The 20326-nt window shown below is 37.0% G+C and overlaps 1 protein-coding gene across 8 annotated transcripts in view; it reads right to left on the bottom strand.

Annotated features, from left to right (window-relative positions):
* ATP8B4 (ATPase phospholipid transporting 8B4 (putative)) overlaps positions 1-20326 on the bottom strand; it is a 216204-nt gene that overhangs the window by 54320 nt on the left and 141558 nt on the right. For all 8 annotated transcript variants that reach the window (XR_011499559.1, XM_044764905.2, XM_044764906.2 and 5 more), the window contains 3 exons: positions 20156-20199; positions 16755-16920; positions 8932-9120 (listed from right to left, as the gene is read on the bottom strand). Coding sequence is in view for 7 of the 8 variants with exons in the window: in XM_044764905.2 (XP_044620840.1) it covers positions 8932-9120; positions 16755-16920; positions 20156-20199 (399 nt within the window). In the remaining variant the exon portion in view is untranslated. The remainder of the gene's footprint in view (positions 1-8931; positions 9121-16754; positions 16921-20155; positions 20200-20326) is intronic.

Genomic DNA, 20326 nt, shown 5'->3' with positions numbered 1-20326 from the left:
CCAGAGGGCTTTTAAAATGAATGTTTCTACCTTCCTCCACTGGAAGGCTGCATTAGTAGGGCTGTGTTTTTAACCTGTCTCCCCCAACCCAGGTTTGGGAATGACAGCCCTGAGCAGGTTCCCCTCATCTCCCATCCTGAGCCTTCCTGTGGCTGTCCTGCCTGTTGCCGTCAGACAAATCTTTCTTTAAACCACAGACTACTTGGCCTACCTTTGTAGGCTTGGTTTTACAGTTTGACATATCCTAGGCAGTTCATTATTTGTTGAATGAATGAATGACATAGGAATGTATTTCTTCCCAGGAACCGCCTACAGTTTAAGACAACTACCTGGGTCACAACTTCATGCTCTGAACACTGACATTCACAGGTTTCATCAAGTCAAACATTATTACAAGCTTTCCACTCGGTTATACCTTTTCCCTAAAAATAGGATGCCACAAAACAGATGAACATAAATATTGACTATTACTAATTTAATAGGATACAAAATTTAGAGCTTGATTTAAAGGGATATAAATATCAAAGTACAATAAATTACTTTCCCCTCAAACCTTTAACTACCGTTTATTGTTGTTACACGTGTCAAGTCAACTCTGACTCCTGGTGACCCCATGAATGTGTGATGTCCCCAGTGTCCTGTCCTCAGCAGCCCTACTCAGTTCCTGTAGACCCATGCCTATGGCTTCCTTTATGGGGTCAATCCATCTCATATTTGCTCTTCCTCTTCTCCTGCTGCCTTCTCCTTTTCTCAACATTATTGTCTTTTCCAAAGAGTCCTGCCTTCTCACAATGTGTCCATAGTAGCACAACCTCAGTTTTATCATTTTTGCCTCCAGTGATAGCTCAGGCTTAACTTGTTCCAGGATCCACTTGTTGGTCTTTCTGGCAGTCCAGGGTATCCGTCGGGCTCTGCGCCAACACTGTATTTCAAATGAATTCGTTTTTTTCCTGTCACCCTTCTTCACTATCCAGCTTTCACACCCTTACGTAGTAATTGGGAATACGAGGGTGTGAATAGTCTTGGCCTTGGTCTCTAATGACACTTCCTTACACTTAATCTTTCCTAATTCTTTCATTGCTGTCCTTCCAAGTCTCAGTCTTCTCTTGGTTTCTTGGCTGCCATCTCCATTTCAATTGATGACTGAAGCAAGGTACACAAAATCTTTAACAATTTCAGTGTCTTGTCTAGGTTAAAGTTGTGTAGTTCTTCTGTTGTCATGATTTTTGTCTTCTTGATGTTCAAAGGCAGTCAGTCCTGCTTTGGCACTTTCTTCTTTCACTTTCGTCAGAAGTCGTTTCAAGTCACTGCTGCTTTCTGCCAGTAAGATGGCGTCATTGCATCTTTTAGATTATTGATATTTCTCCTGCCAATTTTCACTCCTCCTTCGTGTGAGTCTAGCTCAGTTTTTTGTATGTTATGTTCTGCATACAGATTAAACAGATAGGGAGATGAAACGCACCCTCGTCTGACAGCTTTGCTTCTAGGAAACCATTATTTCTCCATATTCTGTTCTGACTGTGGCTTCTTGTCCACAATACAGGTTATGCATCAGGAAAATCAAGTGCTGAGCCACGCCCATTTCTTTCAGAGCAGCCCATAGCTTTTTACAATCCACACAGTCAACGGCTTTACTACAATCTATAAAATATACATTAACCTTCTTCTGAAATTCTTTGGAGCACATCAGTAGCCAACAAATCATCACAATTAGATTTCACGTGCCTCTCCCTTTTCGAAACCCAGCTTAGACATCAGGCACTTCTTGCTCCTTGTAAGGTAAAAGTCTTTGTGGCACCACCTTCAGCATCACTTTACTAGCGTGGGAGACTAGAGCAATGATCCTATACTTCCTGCTCTCCTTGGCATCTCCTTTCTTAAGAATTGGGATATATATTGACCATTTTCCATCTGTAGGCCATCATTTTGTTTTCCATATTTGTTGGCATATTCTTGTTAGGATTTTGATAGATTCAGCCTCAGTCGCTTGAAATAATTCTATTGATATCCAACTTACCTCTGGTGACATTTCTTCCCAGTACTTTCAGGTCAGCTTTCACTTCACTTTCTAAAATTATGGGTTCTTCCTTACAGAAATCTTCTTTAAAAGAATTACCCTTAATCAACACTTAATCTATTCTAGCTTTCTCCTGGCTTGAATAGATCTAATGCACCCTGGAAACTTTTTGCATTGAGACTTGTCTAGGGCTTGTCTGCTCTTCGAAGACCCTTGGTCAGTTTTCCTAGTTGCCAGAACTCATGCAGTTTTTCTTGTACTCTGGCTCTAACTGCCAGCATTGGGAAAGAAGAGAGAAAAAAATACATAATCGATCTAATTGGTCAAGTGAGAGAAAAACATCTGGTCCTAGGAAAGGCTTTCTCTTGCTTTTCTTCTGTAGCAATTGAATTTAATAATTTCCCCCATATTTTCTCCCTCCTATCACCAGAGCTATAAAAGCAAAGCATGTATATCTTACAATTCCCATATGACTTTTTTATGACTATTTTTTATAGTCCATGCTAGGACATGAGTTCTCAAAATTTTGGGCCCAGAACCCCTTTACACTCTTAAAACTTCATGAGTTTTATATGTGGGTTCTATCTACCAATATTTACCATATTAGAAGTTAAAACAAAAATTTTATTATGTCATCTTATGACACTAATTAACTAATTATAATACTACTATAAGAATAATTATTATAATAAACATATTATATATTAACACATTAACATACACTATAATTAACATATTATATTAACATATAATAAACATATTACATATTAACATAAATAACATTTCTATGAAAAATAACTATATTTTCCCAAATGAAAAAATTTAGCTTGGAGCGTGGCACTTTTATACATGATTACAAGTCTCTTTAATGTCTGGCTTAATAGAAGACAGTTGGATTCCCATATCTGCTTCTGCATTCAATTGTTGTGATATCAAACATCACGTGGCTTTTGTAAAACTCCACAGTATACTTAGAAGAAGAATGAAAAACACAAATAACATAAGTATTATTATGAAAATATTTTTGTCCTTGTGAATCCTCTGAAGAACTCTTAAGTCTTCCTAGGGTTCTCCAGACCACACATTGAGAACCACTGCTCTAGGGACATCATAGACCCATTGTGATTTGTGCAAATCCCTTACCATCTCAGTTTCTACGTGTGAAAAGGACAGGTTTAAACAATTTAACTTCTAAGGTCCTTTCCAGCTCTATAATTTTCTAATTCAATAAAGATTTTCCATCTCTGATGCCTTCTCCTAACCCAGCCCCTTTAAATTTGAGTTTATACAAATCCAATTTCATGGAATCCTGCTTCATTTTACTCAATAAAATTTTAGTTAGCAGCTCAGCAGGTTTCATACATCTTTTCATTCAAGGCTTCTAGTCATTGCTGCAAGGAAATATCAAGGTTAATAAAATCTTAGGCATTTCAGACATTAGCCTTTTAAAATAAACTTAAAAGAACATAACATTTTTCAATGGTCAAGATAACATGTGGGCAGAGTGTGGACGAAGGTCATAGATTTTTATTCTAGCTATAAAATATTGCCTGTCCTTTAAATATTGGTGCTCTTCAGAGATTTACCCAGGATCTACTTCTCTTCCCATCCTTCACACTTTCCATGGGCAGTCACATTTTTCTCTATGGCTTCAGGTTCCATCAACAGGATGACTCCTTTCAAATGTGTGTCTCCTGCCCAAATCTGTCTCCAGTGCTTCCTTCTGGCCTGTACATCCAACTACCAATTGGATATCTCCTTTTGGATGTGCCCAGGCACATCAAACTCAAACTGGACACATTATCTTCCCCCGTAACTAGCTACTCCTCCTATGACCCCAGTCTTAATAACGAGCTTCACTATCCACTCAGTCTCCCAAATCAGATATCAGGCCATCACTCAAAGCTCCACCCCCTCCACCACCCACACATCCAATCAAAGCCATGAATTTCTCTCTGCCATCTTCTTTCTTGCCTGGTTTATCACATTAATCTAAATGGTTTTACTCATTCCAGTCCTGCTTTCCTCCTAACTCTTCTGTAATCCAGCCAGAGTCATCTTCACACTACTGCTTAGAATCCTGCACTAGCTTCCCTCTGCCCTTAGATCAAGGGCGGACTCCTTAACACAGCGTAAACAGGGATCATGAAGATCTGCTCCCTTCCAGTCTATTTCCTCCCCTGCTTCACCATCTTCTCCTGGATGCAACTACACAGAATGCTTTTCAGTTCCACATTCTCCCTTAGCTTCAAGTCCCTGAAACATGGTAGGCACTTAATAAATATTTGCTAAATTAAGTTGAATTATAATTATGCCAAATTCACTCAACGTGGCAGCTTTGTTTGTGTACATAAAGGAAAGAAAGAAGTCAGAAATGGTTTCCAGGTTTATATTGTAAGAGTAAATGCAACAGCAACACTGTGAAGGGTGATGAATAATTCGACTTTGCCATATCTCAGTTGGGTAGCTGTTCACAGATCACACAGAGAAACGCCTGTGATATGTCAGTGTGATTTGTACTTTGGTAATCTTTAAAAACTTTAGAGTCGAGCAACCCTTACCTAAAGATCTTATAAGGGCCTTCAAAGCAGCTATTGTCATTTATTCTTTAATGATTATCTGCCACTTGCCTCTATTAATAACTATCTTTGATTTTTATCTCTGTATTTTTACTAACATAATTAGTAGAATTGGTCTTTCCAAAACTATATAATGAGATTGGTATGTTTATCCTGGAGTAGATTCCATACCCTCTGACAAAATTTTTTATAGAAGTCTATTTTTATTTAGATACCTCTGAATTATATCAGGGCTCTTGCCCCAGAATGAAAGTACAACTGATATTGAACTATATATTTATGATTCAAGGAAAGCCAAAAAAATGGAAGGAGGAGAAGGAAAAGGAGGAGGAGGAGGAGAAGAGGAAACAGCAGCAGCAGCAGCAGCAGCAGCAAATGTCTGAGCCTTCACATCAGGCAGGGTGTTGTCCCCAGAGGCCAGCCATGTGGCAATCATGAGACTAGCACTGTTTTTCTGCCTTGTTATCAAACAGAAACTGTTCTACCCTAGAGGAGTCCCTCTTTCAAATTCCTCCTGATTAAAAACCAAACAAAAGCAAAATAAAGCCCACTAGCCTCCATGCTTTCTGTGGTGGAACATCACCTTTCTTCATATGGGATCCATTAAGGCAAACATCTGATGTTTGTGGTTAAGCTGCAATTTCTCCACAGCCTGTAATGGTGACTGATGCTGGGGAAGAGCCAAACATTTCCCTGTGTAGCAATCTCAGGTTTTTGCCAACACCCTCAGAGCAAAGAGAAGTCAGTTCTGGGCCAACCCAACATAAATAACACCTCCCCTGAAGCAGAAAATAGAAGATAGCTCCTGCTGATACAGCATTAGGCCAACAGCTAGCGTAGCACGTGAGCTCATCAGCAACACTGATGATGACTGCCTACAGCGTGTTGTCAAAAAAATTAAAATAAACTTCCTCCGATGATGTTTGGGTTTTACCTGCTGAGAACAATCTCCCAGAGCTAATTTCCAGTAGTTAGAGACCATAAACCCACCATTACGTACACATACATGTTTTCCACAGTAGAAACTGATTTAATACTATGATTACGATATTCATAAGTTACAAACTGTTGGGTTAAATTTTATTTAACAAACATTTATAGCAAACCTACTGTGTGCCAAACTCTGGGCTTGGCCCCGGGCAGTTTAAGGAGACTAAAGCATAGCACCTGATTCAGATAGCACACACTCTAACAACTGGGAAAGTCATGAGTATCATGGGACTGGTGGCAGACTGGTGATATGAGCAAGGTGCTCTGGGGAACAAAGGAGAATGTGGTTATTAGAGAGTAGGAAAAGAATTGAGAGAACGGGTGATATTTGAATTGGACATTACTAGATGCGTAAGAGTTTTCCAAGAAGAGAAGTGGCAAAGAGAAGAGTTCTAGATAAAGGAAATAGTACCTGCAAAGAGTGAAAAAGTGCAAAATGCGTGCCAGGAATGGTGAGGTCCAGTGAGGCTGGAGCACAAAGTTTTGGGAAGTGGAAAAAAAGTAGATTGAGGTCAGATTGCAAACAATCTTGGATGTCATGCTAAGGACTTTATCCTTTAAGTTCTGGAAAGCCACCAAGGTTTTTAAAATAGATGATAGCAAAATCAGGCCAATGTTTCGGAAAGAATACCCTGGTGTCAGCACAGAGGATTATTTTAAGGGGGAACAGTCTTGAAGATATTGCAATAATATAAGCAAGCAGTGATGAGCGCCTTAACTAAATCAGTGGTACTGGAATTAAGAGAAGAGGACAGAAATTTTTTACAACAAAAAGGGTTTTTGTAGGCTATTTTAAGAATGATTGCTCTGTCGCCTTGAGGAGGAAAGACTTAGAAACAGGGCAACATCTGAGGATCCTGCAGGCAAGGCAAGAGACGTTGAGGTCTGAACAAAGACAGCAGCAGAGAAGGAGACAGATTTGAGAAATGCCCTGAACATCTCTGGGGAAAATAATGACTGGTATTTGAGGATCTATTAGTCTAGGGAAGTGGTCCCCAAACTGTGGTCCCTTGACCAGCAGCATCAGCATCAGCATCATCTGGGGGCTTGTAAGATGTGCAAATTTTTTTTTTTTAAAGATTTTTTTTTTTCGTTTTTCTCCCCCAAAGCCCCCTAGTACATAGTTGTATATTCTTCGTTGTGGGTCCTCCTAGTTGTGGCATGTGGGATGCTGCCTCAGCGTGGTTTGATGAGCAGTGCCATGTCCGCACCCAGGATTCGAACCAATGAAACACTGGGCCGCCTGCAGCGGAGCGCGCGAACTTAACCACTCGGCCACGGGGCCAGCCCCAAGATGTGCAAATTTTTAGGTCTCACCCAAACCTACTGAATCAGAAACTCTGGGTCTGAGGCCCAGCAATCTGTATTTTAACAAGCCCTCCTGGTGGTTCTAATGGGAGCTAAAGTTTGAGAATCACTAGCCTAGGGGCATAAAGGAGATGGAGGTGTCAAAAGGAAGTGAGCTATAATAGGGGTTAAGAGGCTAGACTTTGGAGAAAAACAAACGTGGGTTCAAATATTTCCTTTTCATCCTACCAGCTGTGTAACAAGTTGTGACAATCTTGGGTAAGTTACTTAAAATATCTTTGAGCTTTAATTTCCTCATCTCCTAAATGGGGAGTAGTACACTATTGCAAGAATTTAATGAAATAATTCATTGTAAAGTGTTCAGTTCAAGGTAAGTGTTAAGAATTTTAATAAGGACTATACAAACAGCAATAGCTGTGAGAAAGAAAGTTCCATTTTAGAGATGTAAAATTTGAGGTAACCACAGTACAACCCAGTGCAGAATCCAGGAGAAGGCTGAGAATGTTTGTGGATCTCAGAGAGAGACTAAAGCTGAAGAGCTATATAGGAAAGTACAGAACACAGGCAATAGCTACCACCATGAGAGAGGTCAAGATTATCCAAGAAAAGCACGAGAAGTGAGAAGAGAAAAGGACACCAACACTGAACAGTGGGATGGAGAGTGGTCAGCAAAGGAGCTTAAGAAAGAAAACAGGACAAGAGGAGAACCAGGAGCCAGTGAGGTCACAGAGGACAAAAGAAGAGTGGTAAGAGAAGGTCAACAGTCTCAAATATCATTAAGTTTAAAAAGATGGATGATAGATAGGTAAGGAAGGCCATTGCATTGGGCAGTTATGAGGTGACTGGAAACTTCTGAGAATGCATTCCTTCTTAAGAGGTAGAAGTGGAAGACTGACCCTAATGGGCTGAAAGAGAAAGAATGGAGAGGAGCAAAAACTGACCTTGAGAGATGAAGCTGTGACAGAAAGAAGAAAATGGGGCGGCAAAATCAGTGCAGGTCAGAACACGAACAATATCTTTAAGGAAACAGGATGATAATAGAGCTGTGGGCTGAAGGGAGAAGCCAGTGATAAAGAAGAAATCCAAGGCACAAGCAAGGGGAAAGGGAGCAAGGAAGGAAGGAAAAGGAACGGAACCAGGCAGAACCTTCAGCTTTGAAAAGGAACAAGAGCCATTTTTCTCTAAGGCAGGAAAAAGAACGAGCAAACTACAGCCTGGGGATGAAGGAGGAAGAGGGGAAAAGAGTAAGTCGATGACATGCAGCAACTCCATTTTTTTGGAGAAATAAGAGATGAATTTAGCTTGTAAGAGCGAAGGAGATCATGGCCGGGTTGAGGACTTGAGGAAAGGGCAAAGATTTAGAACATCTGTTATAAGGACTGGGAAAAGGAGCAAAATAAGAATGGGAGAGACACTGAAGAACTGAGGGTGAGCACAGAGTTAGGAAAGCATGGATTTGTTGTGGTGCTAAATACAATATTAGGTGGTCATCTCCAGCAATGCAGGTAAACAGAGGAAATGAGTAATAACAAGAAGGCCGATGATGATGTTCGCAAAACAGCAATATCAACAACCAGCACGCACCAAGTAATTTAGGAACTCATCCTCAGCCAGCACTGTGTAGTGATTAAGTGAGGCGGCTTTGCAGTCAGACTTGCTAGGTTTGAATCCCAGCTATTCCTTTTCAAGCTCGGTGACCTTGGGAAAGTTACTCAACTTCTCTGTGTCTCGGTTTTGTTATCTTTAAAATGGTCATAAAAATAATGGTACTTACGTATAGGGTTGTTGTGACAACTAAATCAGGTAATTCAAGTAGGGAATTTAGAACAGTGCTGGACAAATAACAAGCACTTGTTAAATGTTAGTTATACTTATTACTTCAATGTTGAGGCTAAGTTGAGGATGACAGAAGTTCATAAATTTACAAAAATATCACATCTCTCAGCACATAACCAAGAGTGAGATCATCCCTGAGAGGCAGCAATATAACCATCGTACTATCCAAAGATCAAAAATAATCTCAGCTACCAACCATACCTATGACAGACATCCTTTTTCTGATATTGTTGAAATCCAAAAAGGCAAGCAATTGATAAGTAACCAGCGTTCCTAGTTCTTCTATTGTTATCGTCTCTGGGGTCCGAGACTTGAAAGTGAACCCAAAATTCCTTGCAGCAGTCACTAGAGCCCCTTCGTCAGGTGACTGAACTTGGTAAATCAGCTGTCCTAAAAGGAAAAGAAACAAGTGTATTAAACAACCAAAAAAGTGTATTAAAGAAAAAGGGAAAAGAAAAAAATGTATTAATACTGTATTAATACTAAATAAAATTAAATTTATTAATAACTAACATCCATAGAATGCCAATACCAACTCGAACTCATTCTATAACAGCTAACTCGTGTGTCAGCTCTAGAAATCAGACCTTTTCTACTCACTAACCACCTGGACCAGGTGCCTGTCCCATGGGATATCATAGGACACCATGCATACCACCACTGGAGGTCATCTTAAGGAAAATAGTCATTCCTGAGGCGGCCTCTCCATTATGCTGAAAGTTTCTTAGGTCAGAGACCATATTTCTGTATTTTCAGTGACTAGAGATGTACCACGAAAGTTTCAAAAACTGAAACACTTAATATATATTAACTCACGTAATCCTCATGGCAAGACTTGAGGATTCCCATTTTCTACTGGCAAACCCTATGACTGAAGACGTTCTATGATTTTTGCAAGATCACACAGCCAGACTGATGGAGAAGATGTTCCAAATTCCACTTCAGTCTGCCACTAATGGCCATTTAGGAGAACACATATAAGAAATCCCTTGAAATGTAAGGAATCAAACCAGGATGTTAATTCTTGGTACCTGATATTGTATATGTGTTGGAGTTAGGGTAGGAGGGGAGGGGAGAGAAAAAGAACAAAGTAAGCAAAAAAGTTCATAAAAATACACTTTAAAAAACAGCCCACCCCTGGGGCTGGCCCCGTGGCACAATGGTTGGGTTTATGCACTCTGCTTTGGTGGCCTGGGGTCATGGGTTCAGATCTTGGGCACGGACCTATATACCACTCATCAAGCCATGCTGTGGTAGCATCCCACATACAAATTGGAGGAAGACTGGCACAGATGTTAGCTCAGGGACAGTCTTCCTCAAGCAAAAAGAGGAAGATTGGTAACAGACATTAGCTCAGGGCCAATCTTCCTCACCAAAACAAACAAACAAATAAAAAACAGCTCATCTGTATAAAGCAAGCCCTTCTATATAAAATTATATCATCTTTGTATGTAAAAATACATTAGAAAAAGTAAGCAGAGCAGGATCGATATTTACTGATTCATACTGATTTCCAAGATAAATTAAGACAACAATTTGCATGTTAATGAATGTACTATGATTTCTCTTCATTAAAAACAAACAAACCACCTACATATCTGCATATCTGCATATATACATAAGCAAACGGAAAGGGTGAATGCACACCAAATTTTACCATTGGTTACCCCCTGGAGGGGTGGGATTAGAGGAGATCAGGGAAGAAATTGTTAGCTTTGCTTTTTTTTTTTTTTGGAAGATTGGCACCTGAGCTAACATCTGTTGCCAATCTTCTTCTTTCTTCTTTTGTTTCTTCTTCTTCTCCCCAATGCCCCCCAGTATATAGTTGTATATTCTAGTTGTAGGTCCTTCTAGCTGTGCTATGGGGGACACCGCCTCAGTGTGGCCTGATGAGTGGTGCCATGTCCACACCAAGGATCCAAACCCACGAAACCCTGAGTCGCCGAAGCGGATGGCGCAAACTTAACCACTCGGCCACGGGGTCTGCCCCCAAAGCTTTGCCCTTATAAATGTTTGTATTATATGGTTTCACTTGATACAATAGGCATACATTAATTTTTGAAATTTGAAAAGGAAAACAATTAAAGCAATTACTTGATTTACTTGTGAAATGATATAATAACTTCCACTTCTGGCAACATATTGAACTGGGTGCTAGGCTCAAATTCCCCTGCTACAAACTACAGATTCTGTATAAAACATTTTAATAGTTTTGAATGCATCCATGAACTGGCAAGAAAGCAAGAACTGTTCAGGTCAAAGACTGAGAAAAAGAATACAAATGGACTAAAGGAACCACTATAGCCAGCTTTTGTCTTGAGGGCATTTTCTGAACTAGGAAAACTTGATCATTGGTTTCCAGCTTCTCAGGGCTTCGGTCGGAGAAGACATAGCCCAGCATGAGAAATCTAACAGGAGACCACCTCTTAAAACCAGGCTCCCAAAAGGCTACTCTCTCAGAATAAGGGTAAATTGGAAATCAGTGCCCCGTTTAAGAGTGTCTGTAAGGAAAACTTTCTATCCATAAATGGGAAGAAAAAGAAAAATCTCTGCTGAAAATGTATAATCAAAGACTGACTCCCATGCATATCTACATCCTAAATTCACAATATCTGGGTGACTTGAAAAAAATCAAGCTGAACATTTAGTTTAATATGTTTCTGCATTTGAACACTGACTGAAGCAAATGCAAATCTTTGCTGGAGAAACAAGCCTTCATCTCAGGACCCAAGGAATTTCTACAAATTAAGTTCCAAATAAAAAGGTCATCTCACAGTGGAAAATCACTAAAATCACAATAAACAAGACAATTAGAACCAACAGAAAGAACAGAAAGAATAAGATCTGCAAAAACTTTAGATATTGGAATTATCAGAAATAGCACATATAAATATTTAATGAATTTCAAGACATAAAAGAGAGTTATGAAATTAAGCATATTTGAAAAAGAATTAAAAACTTTGTGGAAATTAAAAATCAAAAACCACAGATTGGATACTACTCGAGAAAGAACTATGCACTGGAAAACAATGGAGAAAATTCCAGAATATATCTGAGAGAGACAAAGAAATGGAAAAACAATAGAATTGTTAAAAGACATAGAGAATAGAGTGAAAATATCTAACATTAAAGATCTAATATGAGAGGGAAAATTAATTAGAGGCAACACTTGAAGAAATATATAGCTGAGGAAACTCCAGAAGTGATAAAAGACGACATTCCGTAGATTCAAGAATCTCAATGAATCCCAAGCAACATAAATTTTTTAAAAATTCACATCTATACTAAGAACATGAAAGAAGAAATCTTAAAAGTAGCCAGGGAGAAAAGACTGATTATCTTCAAACCACAATTTGACAGCTAACTATACAGGAATAGAAATAGCAGCCAGAATACAGTGGAATATCTTCAATGTGCTAAGAGGAAAACTGTCACCTTAAATTTCTACACACAGCAAAGCATCATTCAAGAATAAGGATGAAATAAAGTTGTTTTCAAACAAAGTTTTTGAGAGTTTACTACTTGCAGCCTCTCCCTAAAGGAAATTCTAAAAAATACACTTTAGGTCAACAGAAGCTCAGAGACGGGACAAGCATTAAAGAGCATAGACACTAGTAAGTTTATGGATAAATCTAAGCAATCATTGACTATAAAAATAATATCCTGTGGGATTAAAAAAGAAAATACATGACGAGGGTACTATATAAGTCAGGACAAGTTGATTAGCATTGAAGGATTCTAAGGTCTTTGTGTTGTTCAAAAGAAGGCCTAGGGTTTAATAAGTTAATTATGCTAAAATTTCTAGGCTAACCACTAAAAGAATCCAAATAAGGGTATATTATCTTCAAAGCAGCAGAAGTAAAAATGAACTAAATTCGTAAGAAGACAATAAAATAAAGGCTAAGAGACAAAAGATGGGCCAAATACAAAGTAAAATGGTAGAAATAAATCTAAATATATCAACAATTGTAGATGCCATTTACAAGAGATGATCTAAAACATAAAGAAAAGAAAAAGATAGATTGGCAGGAAAGAGTGGGAAAAGCTGAACGATGCAAAACTAACAAAAGGAAAACATCTATAACTATATTACCATCAGATAGAATAAACTTGAAGGCAAAAATATTACTAGAGATAAAGAAGATCAACAAATATTAATAGAAGTTTTAATTTAAAGAAGACATAAGTCTAAACTAGTATCTAACTAATAACATGACCATAAAGCAAACACTGGCAAAACCACAACTAGAAATAGACAAATGCACTATTACAGTCGGTGGCTTTAATGTACTCTCGTTAATCAAGAAATCAAGTAGTCAAAACAATCCATTGAGGTAGAAGATTGAACAAAACAATTAACAAACATTATTTAATGGATATGTCTGGAGCCCAGTACCCAATAACAACAGAACGCACATTCATTTCAAGCGCACATGAAACATTTATGGAACCTGCATACATACCAGGCCATAAAGCATGCCTCAACAAGTTTTAAAGGAGTGATATAATAAGGCAATAAGAAAAAAAACTCCAAATTTTTACCTCTTTAATTGCCACCAACTAAAACAGGAAAAAAAAAATCCTACTGAAGCACTTGTACTGCCCACTTTCCTGCTTCCGAAATTTCATCCTGACAAAGGGAATGAAAATATCAACTTCCCCCAATGACTTCTCCATGAAACAAACAGTACACACTTAAAATAAAAGCAACACCCTCAACTATAAATTATATAATTTTAAGTTTGCTAGATTTAGGTTCTGTTCTTTTCCATAACTAACTCTCATATAAGAAAAGTTTAGAGGGGCAGCCCTGTGGCCGAGTGGTTACGTTAGCATGCTCCGCTTCAGCAACCCAGGGTTTCGCTGGTTTGGATCCCGGGCATGGACCTAGCACTGTTCATCAGGCCATGCTGAGGCGGTGTCCCACATAGCACAACCAGAAGGTCCCACAATTAGAATATACAACTATGTACTAGGGGGCTTTAGGGAGAAGAAGAAAAAAAGAGAAGATTGGCCACAGATGTTAGATCAGGTGTCAATCTTTAAAAAAAAAAAAGAAAGAAAAGTTTATATTTTTTAATGTACTATTACACACGTGGATTTAAGCTATCTATCCTATAATTAAAGCTTTAAATGGAGAGTAAATGTAATTTTCTCTCACTCAGTGATGTAATCCTTCACTTAGAATTTGACATCTCAAAGCAAGAGACAGAAATAGCTGAAAGGATACGTACATTTACCTCTCTTCATTTCAAAATACCTTTCTACGGCAGAAGAAATATTGGCCAATATCCACTAGCATGGGTAAAATTTAAGAATGATAATATTAAATGTTGGTAAGGAGGTGAAGGCACTGGAACTCTTTCTTATACGTTGATGGTAAGAATGTAAAATGATACAACCATTTTTGGAAAATAGGTGGACAGTTTCTTCTAAACTTAAACACACCTACACTATGATCTGGCAATTTCCATTCCTAAATATTTACCAAAAAGAAATTCGTTATAATTTTTTTAAGACATGAAAATGTTTATGGAAGCTTTATTCATAATAACTCAAAGCTGGCAACAACCCAAATGTGCATGAACAGAGGAGTGGAAAAAAACAAATGTGGAATTAACACAACGGAATATTATTGCACAATAAAAAGAGAATGCAATAAAAAAAGAATGAACTAGTGATTGATACAACAACATGGGTGAGTGACAAAAACATTACATTGTGTGAAAGAAGCCAGACACAAAAGAATATATATTATATGATTCCATTTATATGAAGTACAAGAACAAGCAAAACTCATCTTTGATGATAGAAATCAGGGCAGTTGTTGGCTTGGGAGGGTTTGGGGGTGTGAACTGGAAAGGGACATGAGTAACCTTTCTGGAATGATGGAAAAGATTTATACCTTGAGCAGTGTGGTGGTTACATGGGTGTATACAATTGTCAACACTCATCAAATACACTTAAGATCTGTGTGTTTTATTAGATTTAATTATATCACAATATGAAAATTTTTTAAATGATACTAGGAAAGAAGATGAAAACCATCAGTAAACTAGAAATTTGAGAAATGGCTGCAAGATAAAAAGTAGATTTGATCAGTAAAGAAATAAGAAAAGAGAAAACTCCAGCTCAAAGCATTCACAAATGAAAATGAACACAGAAGTAAGAGCAATCCCCAAAGATTCTCCAAACTCAGAGTCAACAATGGGAAGTGTAGACGTGGTCTTGGGGCATCATTAGCAAAATTAGTCGGAGAATTCCACTCAGCACTCGGGACAACTTGGGCTCCTCCCCCTGTCAGCTGACTGAACAGGCTGCGGTAACACTCGCCCCCAGGATAAAACCTTGACAATGTTCTTCCACACAAAGAGTACAGCCTACTTAAGGAAACAAAGATTTGAATGCTGAGGCTGGAGACCAAAGCTGAGAAGAGCCTCAAGTGGCTTCAGAATTCCACAAGGATAAGAGAAAGGAAAAGAGGGAAAGGAACTCTATGACTCTGCTGTTTCCTTCCAGGCCAGGCCTTAAGAACAGCTCTCTCAAATGGGGGCTCTGGCACTGACTCCCAGCACTAGATCTGAAAAGGGAAGATAGTTGACCCAAGGTATCATCTGAATCCGAGGAGGGAGGAACCCTACACCCAGAAGACGAGCTCTGTATTCTGCTTCTGCCACAATCTTGGGAGGCAGACCATTGTAATCATCCACATTCACCAAGAGACAAACAGGGATTCTCAAACACAATTAAGAACAGGCAACCACAAATCATCGAACACTTGAGAACAGCACAAAAGTCAGACATAGACCTCAAAAAACACCGTTCCGTCAAATGAAACATAATATAGGAAACAAAAGAAAATTTCAATTTAAGCATAATTAATATCCTCAAAGAGACCTAAGAAAATATAATGACATTAAAATAAAAAGATTGCTAATAAAATAAAAGATTTTTGGAAGTGAAATAAACTCAAAGGCAGAGATAAAAGAAACTTACTTAAAGGCATGGTGACAACCTCAGGTGAAAATATAATAAAGGATTATTGGCATTAGTAGTATAAAGATCAGTTTAAGTCATAAATATAATTATGTGAATCCTCGCTGCAATTAAAACCAGAGGAATGGGATAGTCTAGCATTATCAAAGACAAAACTATGGTTCGAATATCGTCCTAACAAGGAAAAAAAAAGAAAAAATAATAGAGAGAGAGAGAGATAGAAAACATTTATTCAAGTGTCTGTATGCAAATTATATATATATATACACACACATATATATGAGACACACACGTATACAGTCTAGAGTCTATATATAATATATTTCACTTCTGAGTTGAAATTCCTTGGGTGGTATTTTGTACTCAATAGTTGGTAACAGAAATAAATAGAACTTATAAAGGGAATAGATTGGGCTTGACTGGAGCAAGAAGCCAATTGATTATACTGTTATCCACCTGCCTCATCATTTTAATGTTACAGTGGCTCAACTGATTTTGTTCTACTCTATGAAACCTGAGCTCTAAACAACCATCTTACTAATGTGAGAACTTGTTCCTAATAGTGACTAAATAAGAATATTCTACTATCAGTGTAAATCTATCCCCATTACTGGGAAAATTCATTCTAAGCAAATGCCTGATGGCCATCTGCATCTGTTAGACGTGCATGTTAATAACAAGAGGTTAGTGACTTGACTGTATTTCCCTAATTGTCCTGGCTGCTAGGAAGCTCACAGTCAAATGTGGTGCTCAATCATAAGAAGTATTTCATGCCCTTCCCTTTAATTGGGCCCTCATGTTTCCATTGCTCCTATTTCTTTTCTTTTTCTTTTCCTTTAAGTCTCTCCATATTTTTTGGAAAACATTTGGGATATAAAAAAATATAAAGAAAGCTAGTAAGAGGTAAACTCCTTATTCAATGCTGTACTTTTAATTAGAAAATCCTTCCAATTCTAAACATTTTTAATAAAAATATCAGTTCTGATTTAAAAAACAAGGCTCACCACTCAGACACACTTTCCACTTACCTGCACTATTTTCCTCCGACATTACAGTGTGGCAGAGAGCAAGTAACCTAAGGAATTCGTGCACTTTGGGATCACCCAGTTTAATGGCTTCCATCAGATTGTGGTCAAAGAACTGAAATGTTCTCTCTGCTTGGGAGTTGACTGAGAAATCCACAGGCTCTTTTTTCTGTAGGAGAACAACAACAACAACAATGACGAAGGAACTGCAGACTTCATTCCAACAATAATCTTAAAATTCAAAATTCAAAAACACTTCCTCTAAGTATTTTCAGTGCTTGTATGATTTTTCAGCCTCAAATATCTGGCACTAAAATAGCTTTCTGTTCCCTCTTTACTGTTAAATTTTACCTTCTCGTTTCAGAGCTATGCACCAAAGCAGCGAACCTTCCTAAAGCATATGGGGAAGAAAAATATCCACTGGGGGTACAGATCCTCAAATGCTTTTTTGCAACCCCAAAATACAAAGAAGCCCCAAAAACTGAAAGTTTTTTCAAAACCTACTCGATGGCAAAACATGACCCAACTTGAATTCATTTTAGCAGCAAAATCTGACCTGGAATGATACGTGACTAATTATAGACTTCTTTTAGTCTCCTTAGTATGAATTAATATTTTCCAGTGCAAAAATATTAATGTGTTTGATTACAGAGTACTTTCTGAGATGTCACCGGAGATATTGCATAATACAATGACAAGTAAAATCAGGATTTTGAAGGAAATTTGCACTCGCATGTTCATTGCAGCATTATTCACAACAGCAGAGTAAAGAGTCCATATAGAGAAAGAATTGTTAAAATTATAATGATACAAAGTATAACCTAAAATATTATAAAACTAAGACAAGATATAGCCCAATGTGGATGGCCTGAACTCACTTACTAAAAGATCGGAACGCAAAGCAAAACCCAATCATATGTTGTACACAAGAGACACACCTGAAACAAGGTCATTTCATTCAACAGTGAAAATAAAAGGTGGGCAAACCACAAATGAAAAGAAACCAGGAGTCGTGATCTTAATATCAAATACGGTTGAATTTGGGTCAAGAAGAATTAAAGGAATCAAAGAAGGGCACTTTTAATGTTAAATTGTGTAATTCATAGTAAAAATGTAACCGCTATGAACACCAATGCACCCCAAAGTAGCATCAGTACTCATCAAACAAAGATTTCAGGCTATATAGGAGCTAGAGAGAGAGATTATCGAACACTTTAATTAACCTCTTTAATCCAAATATAATAATATATTTATATCTACATATATTTTATCTATATTTAGATATAGGCATAAATATATACACACACATATATATGAGGCACATGTCTATATCTAAATATAGATAAAAGATAAACAATGAAACAGAAGACCTAAATAATATAATTAATAAGGTAGAACTAGATGACATCTAGCTAATTTCATACCTTGAAAACAGAATCTAGATATGCTTTTTTTTAAGGACCGTGGAACATTAACAATTGATCACATTAAGTCACAAAGAAAACCTCAGTAAACTCCGAAAAAGTAAAATTAATAAAAATATATTCTTTTATTAAAAGTATAATAAAGTTAGGGGAAAAAATCCCCCACCACTTGGAAAGTTTAAAACTCTTCCTTAAAAAATTCATGGTTCAATATGGATCTGCAAATTGATACGACAAAAATAAAGACACTTTAATAAACTACACATCAAAATCCATGTGATAAAACTAAAATAGTATTTAAAAGAAAATTAATAACCATAAATATTTGCATAAAAAATAAAAATAAATGTTAAGCATTCAAGTATGAAGTTATGAAAAGAAGAAAAGAAACCTGAGGAATGAAGAAAGAAGGTGTTAATAAAGATAAAAGCAGAGTTTATTGATTAAAACACACACACACACAAAATATAGATAATAAATAAATCCAAAAGCTGTACTTTTTTATGGGAGAAAGAGGCAAATTTCTAATACAATCAAGACAGGAAAAGAATAAGAAAAACAAAAAATAAGAGATAATAAAAGGAAATAGCCACAGATAAAGAGGAAATTAAAGGAATTATAAGACTTCTTTGCTCAACTCCTTGCAAATAAATCTGAAAATCCTATTGGATTGGATAATATTCTAGGAAAATAAAATTTTCCAAACCATTTCAGAAGAGATGGAAATTCTAAACAGATAACCACTATAGAAAAGAAAATAAAGAACATTATGAAAGGGTTACCACTCCAAACAGGACCAAGTCCACATGATTTTACAGTAGCAGTTTATGAAACCATTAAGGCACAGATCATTTCTGTTATATAAACTGTCCCACAAAGTATTCAAATAAGGAGAAAATACTCTCTTTCTAAAACAAATATAACATCCATAGCAAAACAAACATTACTCTCCAAATGAACATTGAGGACCAAAGTTTTACAAATACCAACGCACATATCTAAATAAATCATTAGGAAACAGAATCTAGTAGCTCATTGGAAACACAGTTTAACATGACAAGTGACATTTATTCTCGGAAACCATGGATGAATAATAATCCAATAGAAAAGTGGGTAAAAAATGACAAACTAGAAATTTACAGAAAAGGAAACAATAAAACCGTGAAAAGATGCTCAACCTCACTCATAATAGGAGAAATTAACATTAGAACCATATTGACATATCAATTTTCACATAGTCTTGTCAACGATCAAAAACTTTGATAAAACATCCTGTTGGTGTGGGCAGGGCAAAGTGGCACTCTTACACCTCGCTTGTGGCAGGGTAAATTAGTATAAATTCCAAAAAAGGCAATTTTGCAATATTTATCAAATTACAAATGCACATAACTCTTGACTTAGCAATTCCATTTCTAAACGTGGAACTTGTTAGAGAGTATAAGATCCATGAGAAATAATGTATGTACACTAATTTTACTGCATTATTTTATTTTTGCTCATTTTATTATTTTTGCTGCATTTTTTTACTAGCAAAATATTGGAAATATCCTGAATGTCCATTAGTGTCTCCTTACATAAATTATGGAACATCAATATAACGGAACGCTGTTCAGCCATTAAAAAGAATAAGGGGACACTTTTTTCTTTTTTTTTTACTCATTTAGAAAGATCTCCAAGATGCATTGTTGAGAAAGTTGAAGAACGGTATGTATAGAATACTACTACCTACGTAAAAAAATGGAGGAATATCTCCATTGCTTATACGTAAATATCTCTAACAGAATAAAAAACAAAAGGAACTCTGTGGTTGGGGGAGCTAGACGAGGAGAAATCTTGAACCATATGCATCTATTTTTTTAATGTTATGCATTAAGTATCTCATCTGGTCACAACGGAAATCAGGCCTCTAGGAACTCCCCATTTTTAAAAAGCATACAGTTTGAAATTAAAAGTAAGAATGAAATTTTATCACCTCCACACCTTAGTTATGTCTGTCTTCTGACCCAGGTCATCCTGCACTTCACCTGTCAAAACAAAAATTGAAAATTAAAAATAAATGAAATTGAAACTAGATTTAGACATTTAGTTTTAAAGAATATACTTATTTATTACAGCAGCCCTACTAGATGGTATTATGAGTCCAAATGTAGA

Source organism: Equus asinus, chromosome 2 (assembly GCF_041296235.1).
Source record: "Equus asinus isolate D_3611 breed Donkey chromosome 2, EquAss-T2T_v2, whole genome shotgun sequence".
NCBI classification, from domain to species: domain Eukaryota; kingdom Metazoa; phylum Chordata; class Mammalia; order Perissodactyla; family Equidae; genus Equus; species Equus asinus.
Note: the sequence above shows the minus strand (reverse complement) of the source record. Positions and strands in the feature narration are given on the sequence as shown.